Raw genomic sequence first — 12,530 nt, 5'->3', positions numbered from 1 at the left:
TACATATCATAATAGACATATCAACAAAAAATGTGTTTGATAAAACATTTAATATATTTTTTTGGGGGGAGAGAAAGCGAAATTTGCAAAGCAAGGTTGGTTGCACAAACAAAGGCACTCGCTCTATAGCAGGGGTTTCAAACTCAAATACAGAGTGGGCCAAAATTTAAAACTGAAGAAAGCCGCGGGCCGAGGTTGAACAAATTAACCTTTTAAAACAAGTTTTGCATTGAATATTGAACAAGCAAGGCTTATATAACTTTATAGTGACATGCAAAATCGAGTTTCAAATAATAATAATAATAATTAAGAAATATCAATGGCATATCAAATACAATTTAAATGGGTTCCAGGTTCGATCCCCGCTTCCGCCATCCGAGTCTCTGCCATTATGTCCTTGGGCAAGACACTTTACTCACCTGCTCCCAGTGCCACCCACACTGGTTTAAAAATGTAACTTACATATTGGGTTTCACAATGTAAAGCGCTTTGAGTCACTTGAGAAAAGCGCTATATAAATATAATTCACTTCACTAAATATAATTCACTTCACATTATATCTCATCCACCCGGACCACAGTCTTGGGGGCGTGCCTTAAAGGCACTGCCTTTAACGTCCTCTACGAGCTGTCGTCACGTCCGCTTTTCATCCATTCTAACAACGTGCCGGCCCAGTCACAAGATATGTGCGGCTTCTGTACGCACACACACGTGAATGCAAATCATACTTGATCAACAGCGATACAGGTGACACTGAGGCTTGTTTATGTAACTCAATATTAAGGTGGAAAGTGTTAAATTTGATACTAAGATGTTTATTGAAAAACGATTTTTGTGCACTGTTTCAATGGATGTTTTGAGGACTTAAATGGCTGCCAGTCGTGTATTTCCACCATCGAAATAGTTTCAACACTCAGAAGTATTTGTTTGATGATAGTACTGTATATTTGTGTGAAGCTAATATTTACATATTGTGTATTACATTTCAGTATGTTAATTGAATCACATAGCTTATACATTTGTCATTGTGTGTATTTCAGTTTTTATTTTAAATAATAATAAAAGTCCAGTGCAAGAAAAAAGTAAAGATAGGAAAAGACAAAGCAAGATCAACAACAATAAAGAGCCTAAATGGATTAATCTGCTTTGGAACTTCATTAGACGTCTTGGATTGTTTGTTAGCTGTCTGCCTGTGTAGTTAGTATGTTCCAATAGCAGCAGAAGTGCACTTTTTGGAGAGCTGTATTATTTTCAGTTTTGTGCCCAAGGGACTGATTTTATTTAACACTATATTATTATTTATACACCTATAGTAATCAGAGACAGGTTGTTTTTGTGTTACTGTATATATTTGTTTTTCTGAAAAATCGCACTTAATATACTTTGGGTAACAACAGTCAATATTTATTTATTTCATTTTTTTAGGGGGGTAACAGTCAATATTTATTTGATTTTATTTTTTTCTTATAAAATAAAAGTGAGCTTTTGTTAAACTAAATATTGGGTTTTTTCCATATACAACAACCTATCTGGATTCGATAAGAGAATCGATAATGAAATCGGTTTGATAAGAGGATTCGATAATGGGCCCGAACTTGATAATTTCTTATCAAACATCATCCCTACTTGTGCATGTCAATAAAAGACTGGCTCAAACCTGTACACCAGGCTCACGAAAGATCTATCGGACTCAGGAGAACCCTCACAGCAGAGAGACTTTCACACCGTGATCCTGTCCTTTCAGTCATAACCCAAAGCTCATGACGAGAGATGATATTATCGGCCGATAAATGCTTTAAAATATAATATCGGAAATTATCGGTATCGGTTTCAACCTCCCGATATTCTCGGGAGACTCCCAAATTTCTCCCGATTTCTACCCGGACAACATTATTGGGGCCGTGCCTTAAAGGTACTGCCTTTAGCGTCCTCTACAACCTGTCGTCACGTCTGCTTTTCCTCCATACAAACAGCGTGCCGGCCTAGTCACGTAATATCTACGGCTTCTACACACACATAAGTGAATGCAAGGCGTACTTGATCAACAGCCATACAGGTCACAATGAGGGTGGCCGTATAAACAACTTTAACACTGTTACAAATATGCGCCACACTGTGAACCCACACCAAACAAGAATGACAAACACATTTCGGGAGAACATCCGCACCGTAACACAACATAAACACAACAGAACAAATACCCAGAACCCCTTGCAGCACCAACTCTTCCGGGACGCTACAATATACACCCCCTGCTACCACCAACTTGTATTAGTAGATTGCACAGTACAGTACATATTCCGTACAATTGACCACTAAATGGTAACACCCCAATAAGTTTTTCAACTTGTTTAAGTCGGGGTCCAAGTTAATCAATTCATGGTAAAGTTACATTGTTTAATGCATCCAGCGGGGCATCACAGCAAAATTAGGCACAATAATGTGTTAATCCCACGACTGTATATATCGGTATCGGTTGATATCGGAATCGGTAATTAAGAGTTGGACAATATCGGAATATCGGTAAAAAAGCCATTATCGGACATCTCTACTCATGACCATAGGTGAGGATGGGAACGTAGATCGACCGGTAAATTGAGAGCTTTGCCTTCCGGCTCAGCTCCTTCTTCACCACAACGGATCAATACAGCGTCCGCATTACTGAAGACGCCGCACCGATCCGCCTGTCGATCTCACCATCCACCATACTTGCCAACCCTCCCGAATTTTCCGGGAGACTCCCGAAATTCAGCGCCTCTCCCGAAAATCTCCCGATTTTCAGCCGGAGCTGGAGGCCACGCCCCCTCCAGCTCCATGCGGACCTGAGTGAGGACAGCCTTTTTTCACAACGAGAGGACAACAGGGTGACAAGAACTAAATCATCCAGACTAGAGATAAATTGTATTATTATGTTTATTTTACCTAAAAATAAATATATGTATTAATTTAAAAAAGAAAGAAAAACTAAATAAATTTTTACTATATTTTGCTAAAAACATCAAAATTAATTGTATTGTTATTTGTATTTTTTCTGACTCCTCATTACATCCAGGCATTAGAATTATACATTAAAATAAACATATTTGAAATAATTAATTTTAAATTATCATAATAATTCATTTAAAATGACCATATTTAATTATTAAAATAATTGCTTGTTTATCAACAACTTTAGCATTTTATTCATTACATTTTGAAGCTCTCAGAAGCCAAGTTATGTTATATTCCTTAAGATTTATGTATGCAAGTTTGAAGTATCAATTATCTAAACACAGTTTTGTTTGCATATTTTCAGGATATACAGGTAAAAGCCAGTAAATTAGAATATTTTGAAAAACTTGATTTATTTCAGTAATTGCATTCAAAAGGTGTACTGGCTTTTACCTGTATATATATATATATATATATATATATATATATGTATGAAATACTTGATTTGGTGAATTCTAGCTGTCAATATACTCCTCCCCTCTTAACCACGCCCCCAACCACGCCACGCCCCGCCCCACCCCCGACCACGCCCCCACACCCCACCTCCCGAAATCGGAGGTCTCAAGGTTGGCAAGTATGAGCGGGGCATCACAACAAAATTAGGCACAATAATGTGTTAATCCCACGACTGTATATATCGGTATCGGTTGATATCGGAATCGGTAATTAAGAGTTGGACAATATCGGAATATCGGTAAAGAAGCCATTATCGGACATCTCTACTCATGACCATAGGTGAGAATGGGAACGTAGATCAACCGGTAAATTGAGAGCTTTGCCTTCCGGCTCAGCTCATTCTTCACCACAACGGATCGATACAGCGTCCGCATTACTGAAGACGCCGCACCGATCCGCCTGTCGATCTCACCATCCACTCTTCCTTCACTCGTGAACAATGTGTCATTTGAATGACACATTTGTATTATTTCATGTTCATTATTTTCGATATGTCGTGAAGAATATCAGTAATTGTCGATATCGATGATACAGTTTCCAGCAATATCACCCCGGCTGCATCTCATGGCAGGTATGGCAGACAAGTGCAACAATGTGCGGGCTCCCCCTGCTGGGAGGCTGCGATATTGACCACAAAATATGACAATACCGCGCAATTATCTCTAACAAGGACTTAATGGCATCCATGTTTGTTCACATATTTACGTGAGGTTGGTTATTTTAATGGCACGAGTGTGTACAATAAAACATACTTACCACAATCTTCTCTATGGACCCACCGGACTGCATTTACTCGAAGTGTGTGTCCATTCAGCGTGCAAACTACTCTTCTTTCCTACGACAAAAACAAATATTAGCCATTCAATGGGGAAGATGTGTAAACCGTGACGTCACTCGTGAAAAATAACGACAAGGCGATGACAAATGGCATTATCCAACCACCTGGGGGTCGTACAACGCCACCGAGTTGCACGTCCCGAAAGCAATGGTCCCTCCCCGGCTCCAAGACACAACATGTGGAGTCCTGTTGGCGGAACAGGCGACATGGCATGTTTGTATTATTGCCGCCGCCATTTTGACAACTTTTTTTTTTTAAAGGCGTCACAGTGACGGCGGTCGTAGTAAAACAGCGCTGGAGAATAAAACGTTCCGAGCCTATTAGTCTCACTGCTATAGCACGGATAATAAAACAAATTACTAAAAAATATTGTTCATAAAGGCGCAGTAATTTACTCGCCATAATATTTATTTTATTTTATTTTTTTATCTGGACCGAGCATTTTAAGCATTTGTTACTGAGGTGCAACGTGGAAAGATGTCCAGTAGGTGGCAAAATACATTCACAAAAGAAACGTCGAACTCCTGTATGGTTTTTGATTGATTGATTGAAAATTGTATTAGTAGATTGCACAGTACAGTACATATTCCGTACAATTGACCACTAAATAGTAGCGCCCCAATAAGTTTTTCAACTTGTTTAAGTCAAGGTCCACGTTAATCAATTCATGGTACAGATCAGTGACGTGCGGTGAGGTTCATGACTGGTGAGGTACTGACTTCATCACAGTCAGATTTACAAACATATGAACCCTAAAGAGTATCTTATTCACCATTTGATTGGCAGCAGTTAACGGGTTATGTTTAAAAGCTCATACCAGCATTCTTCCCTGCTTGGCACTCAGCATCAAGGGTTGGAATTGGGGGTTAAATCACCAACAATTATTCCCGGGCGCGGCGCCGCTGCTGCCCACTGCTCCCCTCACATCCCAGGGGGTGATCAAGGGGATGGGTCAAATGCAGAGGACAAATTTCACCACACCTAGTGTGTGTGTGACAATCATTGGTACTTTAACTTAACTTTAACTTTACACATACAAACTGTAGCACACAAAAAAGCACATTTAATTAAAAAAACGTTATTATGGTCTTACCTTTACTTAGAAATTAAGTCCATGCGCCACAACTAAAGCCCTCACTTAAACTTTCCACGTGCAAGATTGAATCTATTTAAAAAGGTGTAACCGAGGGTTTATGAATGTCGCCTATACTGTATGAAACTACAAAATAACAAACACGGAGGCTCCAGTTTACACGAGGACCACTTTATTTACCTTCTTTCAAAAACCTCTTCCGCTCTTAGCGCCTTCAAAATAAGAGCTCAGGGCATATACTGTATAACAGCGCATAACAGGAACTTAACATCACAAAGAGGAAAGCCCATGAAAATAGGTTACAAAAGTTATTTAATAAGAAGCCAAAAAGTGCAAAAACAATAATGTTCGTGTTGGAGGAGTTGTGAATTAGATACACCTGCAGTCTGCAGGTGTACCTAATGTTGTGGCCCTGCAGTCATTCACAACTCCTCCAACACCAACATTATTGTTTTTGCACTTTTTGGCTTCTTATGAAATATTTTTTTTAAATAGATTCAATCTTGCACGTGGAAAGTTTAAGTGTGGGCTTTAGTTGATATAACAATTCTATGGCGGGGGTGCAGGAGGCGGGATTACTGGAGCCTCAGCCAGTGCGTCTTTTGCAGCCGTTTTATGATCGCTCAGCACAAGAAATACGTTACACATACAGTTGTTGACAAAATACACTGTACATTATATACCTCAGCTAACTAAATTATGGAAATGTATAATATAATTCATATAGCAATACGGTCTCACTGCACAGCAGGCCAGCAGTTAGCCGAGTCCGCAATCCATGTTGAGGCACAACTGAGTGACGTGCCTCAACTGGCTGCTGTTCACCGCACCGTCTCTTCTCAGTATTTGAACAGCAAATGTGAAAATTCAGCGATTTTGAATAAAAATAATCTAAAACTGGTGAAGTTAAATGGAAAATAACTTTATAGTATAATCACTGGATACATATAACAATTTAATAATTTTTTTTTGTTTTTACATTTTTTTTCTTTCCATGATGGCAGGTGAGGCGGGGCCTCACCTTCCTCCAGTGACCGCACGTCACTGGTACAGATATATACTATCATCATAATGTAGTCATCACAGAAGTTAATCATCAGAGTATATACATTGAATTATTTACCTTTTTTTACATTATTTACAATTCGACGTGTGGGATGTGGATGGGGGGTTAGGTTTGGTTGATATCAGCTAGAGATGTCCGATAAATGCTTTAAAATGTAATATTGGAAATTATCGGTATCGTTTTTTTTATTATCGGTATCAGGTTGTTTTTGTTTTTGTTTTTTTGTTTTTTTAAATCAACATAAAAAACACAAGATACACTTACAATTAGTGCACCAACCCTAAAAACCTCCCTCCCCCATTCACACTCATTCATACAAAAGGGTTGTTTCTTTCTGTTATTAATATTCTGGTTCCTACATTATATATCAATATATATCAATACAGTCTGCAAGGGATACAGTCCGTAAGCACACATGATTGTGCGTGCTGCTGGTCCACTAATAGTACTAACCTTTAACAGTTCATTTTACTCATTTTCATTAATTACTAGTTTCTATGTAACTGTTTTTATATTGTTTTACTTTCTTTTTTTATTCAAGAAAATCTTTTTAATTTATTTATGTTATTCTATTTTATTTATTTTATTTTATTTTTAAAAAGGACCTTATCTTCACCATTACTGGTTGTCCAAATTAGGCATACTAATGTGTTAATTCCACGACTGTATATATCGGTATCGGTTGATATCGGTATCAGTTGATATCGGTATCGGTAATTAAGATTTGGACAATATCAAGATATTGGATATCGGCAAAAAGCCATTATCGGACATCCCTAGTATCAGCACTTGAGTCATCAACAATTGCATCATCAGAGAAATGGACATTGTAACAGTGTAGGACTGACTTGGTAGGATATGTACAGCAAGTAGTGGACATAGAGAGAGAGATCAGAAAGCATAAGAACAAGTATATACATTTTATTATTTACATTTGATTATTTACAATCCGAGGAGGTGGGATGTGGTGGTGGGAGGGTGTTAGTCAAGGGTTGAAGTTGCCTGGAGGTGTTGTTTTAGTGCGGTTTTGAAGGAGGATAGAGATGCCCTTTCTTTTATACCTGTTGGGAGTGCATTCCATATGGATGTGGCATAGAAGGAGAATGAGTTAAGACCTTTGTTAGATTGGAATCTAACAAAGGTATATATATGTATATATATAAATAAAATAAATACTTGAATTTCAGTGTTCATTTATTTACACATATACACACACATAACACTCATCTACTCATTGTTGAGTTAAGGGTTGAATTGTCCATCCTTGTTCTATTCTCTGTCACTATTTTTCGAACCATGCTGAACACCCTCTCTGATGATGCATTGCTGTGTGGCACGCACAAAAGTGCTTTCATCAAATGCACTAGATGGCAGTATTGTCCTGTTTAAGAGTGTCACAACATTGCTGTTTACGGCAGACAAACTGCTTTACGGTAGACGAAAACGTGACTGCTGTAGTTGTGTGTTGTTACCGCGCTGGGAGGACGTTAATGAAATTGCCTAACAATAAATCCACATAAGAAACCAAGAACTCGCCCTCCATCATTCTACAGTTATAATGTGATTGGGCAGGCACGCTGTTTATATTGTGGGAAAGCGGACTCAGGTCTGCATGAAGCTGGAGGAGGCGTGGCCTCCAGCTCCGCCTGAATTTCGGGAGATTTTCGGGAGAAAATTTGTCCCGGGAGGTGCTGAATTTCAGGAGTCTCCCGGAAAATCCGTGAGGGTTGGCAAGTATGCATCAAGTGTTGACTGGGAATAATTAGTCACAGCTGAGATATCTTGCCGTCAGGCAGCCGTGATCGTTAAAAAAAAAAAAAGAAGCCTTTTTTAAAAGTGTCGAGGTGACACTTTTGTCACAACGGGTTGCCAGGCGGATGCTTGACGCGATCAAGGAGGAGAAGTCGTGCGGCGACAAGCACTGACAAAATGAAAGAATGCGGCAGGAATTGACGGAGGAAGAAGGGCTTTGTTTGTGGTTTACGTGACAAGAACAACACGCCGTCAGCGGGGAATAGATTGCCTCCGTCTCTGTCGGAACCTCTCCTCGTTCAGCTGGGACGGGATTGGTAGAGCGAGGCGAGATCTCGCTCGCGGAATGGCCCTGGAGTCGGGGGAACGGCTGCCAAACATCTCTATTATGCATTTGGCGGCCTCTTGAGGCAAAGTGTCATCCAATTTGTGGGAGAACGTCTTCTTCTTTTAGTTTTAGGTTTTCTGGGAACATGGAAGTGCATCAAATTGTGACTCTAGCACAGACTAGGAAGTAGCAGTTACTGATAGTCTGTTCATTTCCTGTCTTTGACACGTTTACATTTTGGGAAAGTATCGTCGAGCAATCGTTAGCACTCTACTATTAGCATGCTAGCTTTTTATTCTAATTTTGCAGGTTTAAAAGTCCGCATCAAACATTTTGTTACTTGACGAAAGACAACTGTTAGCATGCTAACACTAGTATGCTAGCTTTTTTTTTTTTTTTTAGCTAATTTTGTCAGTATACTTTTCAGTCATATTTTTGTACTTGATGCATGCTAACATTTCCAAGCTGGCATTTTAAACACATTTTTCACGTACACACTTAAGAGTAATATATTTTGGGCTAACAGCACTTTAGCCCGGCTAACAGGACGCTAGCCATGCTAACAGGACGCTAGCTGTGCTAACAGGATGCAAGCCAGGCTCACAGGACCCTAGACGGGGTAACAGGATGTTGGGTGGGCTAACGGGACTTTAGCCCTGTCAATAGGACGTTGGATAGTTAACCCTGTGAAGGGACTTTAGCCAGACTGACAGCACGCTAGATGGGCTAACAGGATGTTGGCTGGTCAATGGGACTTTAAACCAGGCTAATAGGACGCTAGCTGTGCTAACAGGATGCAAGCCAGGCTCACAGGACCCTAGACGGGGTAACAGGATGTTGGGTGGGCTAATGGGACTTTAGCCAGGCTGACAGGACGCTAGCCGTGCAAACAGGATGCTAAAAAGGGCAAGAGGATGTTGGCTGGGCTAACAGGAAATTACCCGGTCTAACAGCACTTTAGCCCGGCTAACAGGACGCAAGCCATGCTAACAGGACGCTAGCTGGGCTAACAGGATGTTGGCTGAGCTAACAGGACGTTAGCCAGGCTAATAGGACGTTAGACAATTAACCCTGTGAAGGGACATTTGCTAGGCTAACAGGAAGTTGGACATGCTAACAGCGCTACAGCTAACAGGAAGTTGGACATGCTAACAGCGGTACAGCTAACAGGAAGTTGCATATGCTAACAGCGGTACAGGTAACAGGAAGTTGGACATGCTAACAGCGGTACAGCTAACAGGAAGTTGGACATGCTAACAGCGGTACAGGTAACAGGAAGTCGGATATGCTAACAGCGGTACAGGAAGTTGGACATGCTAACAGCGGTACAGGTAACAGGAAGTTGGACATGCTAACAGCGGTGCAGGTAACAGGAAGTTGGACATGCCAACAGTGGTACAGGTAACAGGAATTTGGACATGCTAACAGCGGTACAGCTAACAGGAAGTTGGACATGCTAACAGCGGTACAGCTCACAGGAAGTTGGACATGCTAACAGTGGTACAGCTAACAGGAAGTTGGACATGCTAACAGCGGTACAGGTAACAGGACGTTGGACATGCTAACAGCACTACTGCTAACAGGAAGTTGGACATGCTAACAGCGCTACAGGTAACAGGAAGTTGGACATGCTAACAGCGGTACAGCTAACAGGAAGTTGGACATGCTAACAGCGCTACAGCTAACAGGAAGTTGGACATGCTAACAGCGGTACAGGTAAAAGGAAGTTGGACATGCTAACAGCGGTACAGCTATCAGGAAGTTGGACATGCTAACAGCGGTACAGGTAACAGGAAGTCGGATATGCTAACAGCGGTACAGGAAGTTGGACATGCTAACAGCGCTACAGGTAACAGGAAGTTGGACATGCTAACAGCGGTACAGCTAACAGGAAGTTGGACATGCTAACAGCGCTACAGCTAACAGGAAGTTGGACATGCTAACAGCGGTACAGGTAAAAGGAAGTTGGACATGCTAACAGCGGTACAGCTATCAGGAAGTTGGACATGCTAACAGCGGTACAGGTAACAGGAAGTTGGACATGTTAACAGCGGTACAGGTAACAGGAAGTTGGACATGCTAACAGCGCTACAGCTAACAGGAAGTGGGACATGCTAACAGCGGTACAGGTAACAGGAAGTTGGACATGCTAACAGCGCTACAGCTAACAGGAAGTGGGACATGCTAACAGCGGTACAGCTAACAGGAAGTTGGACATGCTAACAGCGGTACAGCTAACAGGAAGGCATATTTGTCCTCAAAGACATTAGCAGAAGAAAGTTGCAATGAAAATATCTTCTTTTTTTTTAAACACTCTTCCTCAATGTGGCTCCATAGTCCTGTAAAATATTACACCTGAAGTCTAAAAAGATGGATATCTCCCTCGCCCGGCTGGCCTCCAGGTTGTTCTTTTGCGGTTTGAGTGTGTTTTTGACGTTTTCCAGCGTTTTTATTTGGGACTTGTGTTATTTTTTCTGTAGTTTTCATTGGGAGCATCTCTGTATTTGGAGCATTTGTTATTGTTCTTGTTATATCTGGTGTGAGAATAAGAACTAACCTGGGTTTGTTCCTGCAGGAGGTCTCAGCCAGCTGGGCCGGGTTCATCTGCAGGTGCCTGTCAGGACCAGGTAAGCCTCACGTTTCCACCGCCCCCCCCCCCGGGTCTAATCGGCGGCCTGCGGGCGTGTCGGCGTGTGAGTGCACAAGATGTCAAAGTCAAACATGCTCAAATGGCGCTTGAAACGAGTCGTTTCTTGCTGGAACTAAACCGGCGCCCCGAGTTCCAACCTGCTTATGCGATAGGGGGAATGTGACCAATTTACATCTCGCTGCGTGCAACAACAACAACAACCAAAAAAGGAGAACCGCAGCCTCTCCTGGGCTCAGCAGTTGCTGTGCCACAATCAGCCTGCAGGAGGGAGGCAGACAGGCGGGGGTGAGAGTCAGCACTTCCTCCCTACAAAAAAAGAGCCCCCAGAAAGCGAGGAGCATCTGGGAGAGACACGCGATGTGCTCCTTTTACCACCTCGTGACGACGAGATGTGCTCCTGTTTGGTTTTGAGCACGGTTACGCCAAAACTACACAACAAATCTCCATGTGGCCTTGTTTTGGTGCAAGTCCGGATAAATATGCACACACAGGGAGTTAGAACAAAGCCAGGATGAGGTTCTTAGCCTTTTATATTAACACTGAATTTGTAATCTTACTCTTAATTTTTTATTCAATAACTACATCTAACCGACTTACAGTTTACAACCTTGTCAAACAATATGAAAGCACACAGACGTTAGCATGATTATGAAAAGTTAGCAAACTTCTGAAATGGCGCCGGGTATCGAAAGCCATGATTTTGAGGTTTAAACGTACAAAATTTGTTAAAATGCTAGCATAAATATTTAGCATGATAAGGAAAGGTTAGCACACTTCTAAAATGGCGCCAGATATCAATAGCCATGATTTTTAGGTTTAAACATACAAAATTAGCTAAAATGCTAGCATAAATAATTAGCATGCTAACGTTAGCATGATAAGGAAAAGTTGTCATACTAATATAGAAGAAGTTAGCATACTTCTAAAATGGCGCCAAGTATCAAAATCCATGATTTTAAAGGTTTAAACATACAAAATTAGCTAAAATGCCAGCATAAAATTTTAGCATGCTCAAGTTAACGTGATAGCATAGGAAAAGTCAGCATACTTCTAAAATGGCGCCAGATATCAAAAGCCATGATTTTTAGGTTTAAACATACAAAATGAGCTAAAATGCTAGCATAAATCATTAGCATGCTAACATTAGCATGATAAGGAAAAGTTGGCATACTAATATAGAAGAAGTTAGCATACTTCTAAAATGGCACCAAGTATCAAAATCCATGATTTGAAAGGTTAAACATGAAATTATCTAAAATGCCAGCATAAAATTTTAGCAAGCTCAAGTTAACGTGATAGCATAGGGAAAGTCAGCATACTTCTAAGATGGTGCCAGATATGAACAGACATGATTTT

The 12,530-nt window shown here is 40.8% G+C and overlaps 1 protein-coding gene across 1 annotated transcript in view; it reads right to left on the bottom strand.

The window, feature by feature from the left end:
* elp2 (elongator acetyltransferase complex subunit 2) overlaps nucleotides 1–4,543 on the bottom strand; it is a 46,996-nt gene extending 42,453 nt beyond the window's left edge. Inside the window, exons 1-2 of the mRNA XM_061930800.1 lie at nucleotides 4,390–4,543; nucleotides 4,204–4,282 (exon numbers count right to left, since the gene is read on the bottom strand). Coding sequence (XP_061786784.1) covers nucleotides 4,204–4,282; nucleotides 4,390–4,521 — 211 coding nt within the window. The 5' untranslated portion in view covers nucleotides 4,522–4,543. The remainder of the gene's footprint in view (nucleotides 1–4,203; nucleotides 4,283–4,389) is intronic.
* Between the last annotated feature and the right edge of the window lie 7,987 nt (nucleotides 4,544–12,530).

This window comes from Nerophis lumbriciformis, linkage group LG37, assembly GCF_033978685.3.
Source record: "Nerophis lumbriciformis linkage group LG37, RoL_Nlum_v2.1, whole genome shotgun sequence".
Taxonomy (NCBI): Eukaryota; Metazoa; Chordata; class Actinopteri; order Syngnathiformes; family Syngnathidae; genus Nerophis; species Nerophis lumbriciformis.
This window is presented reverse-complemented; position numbering and strand designations above follow the sequence as displayed.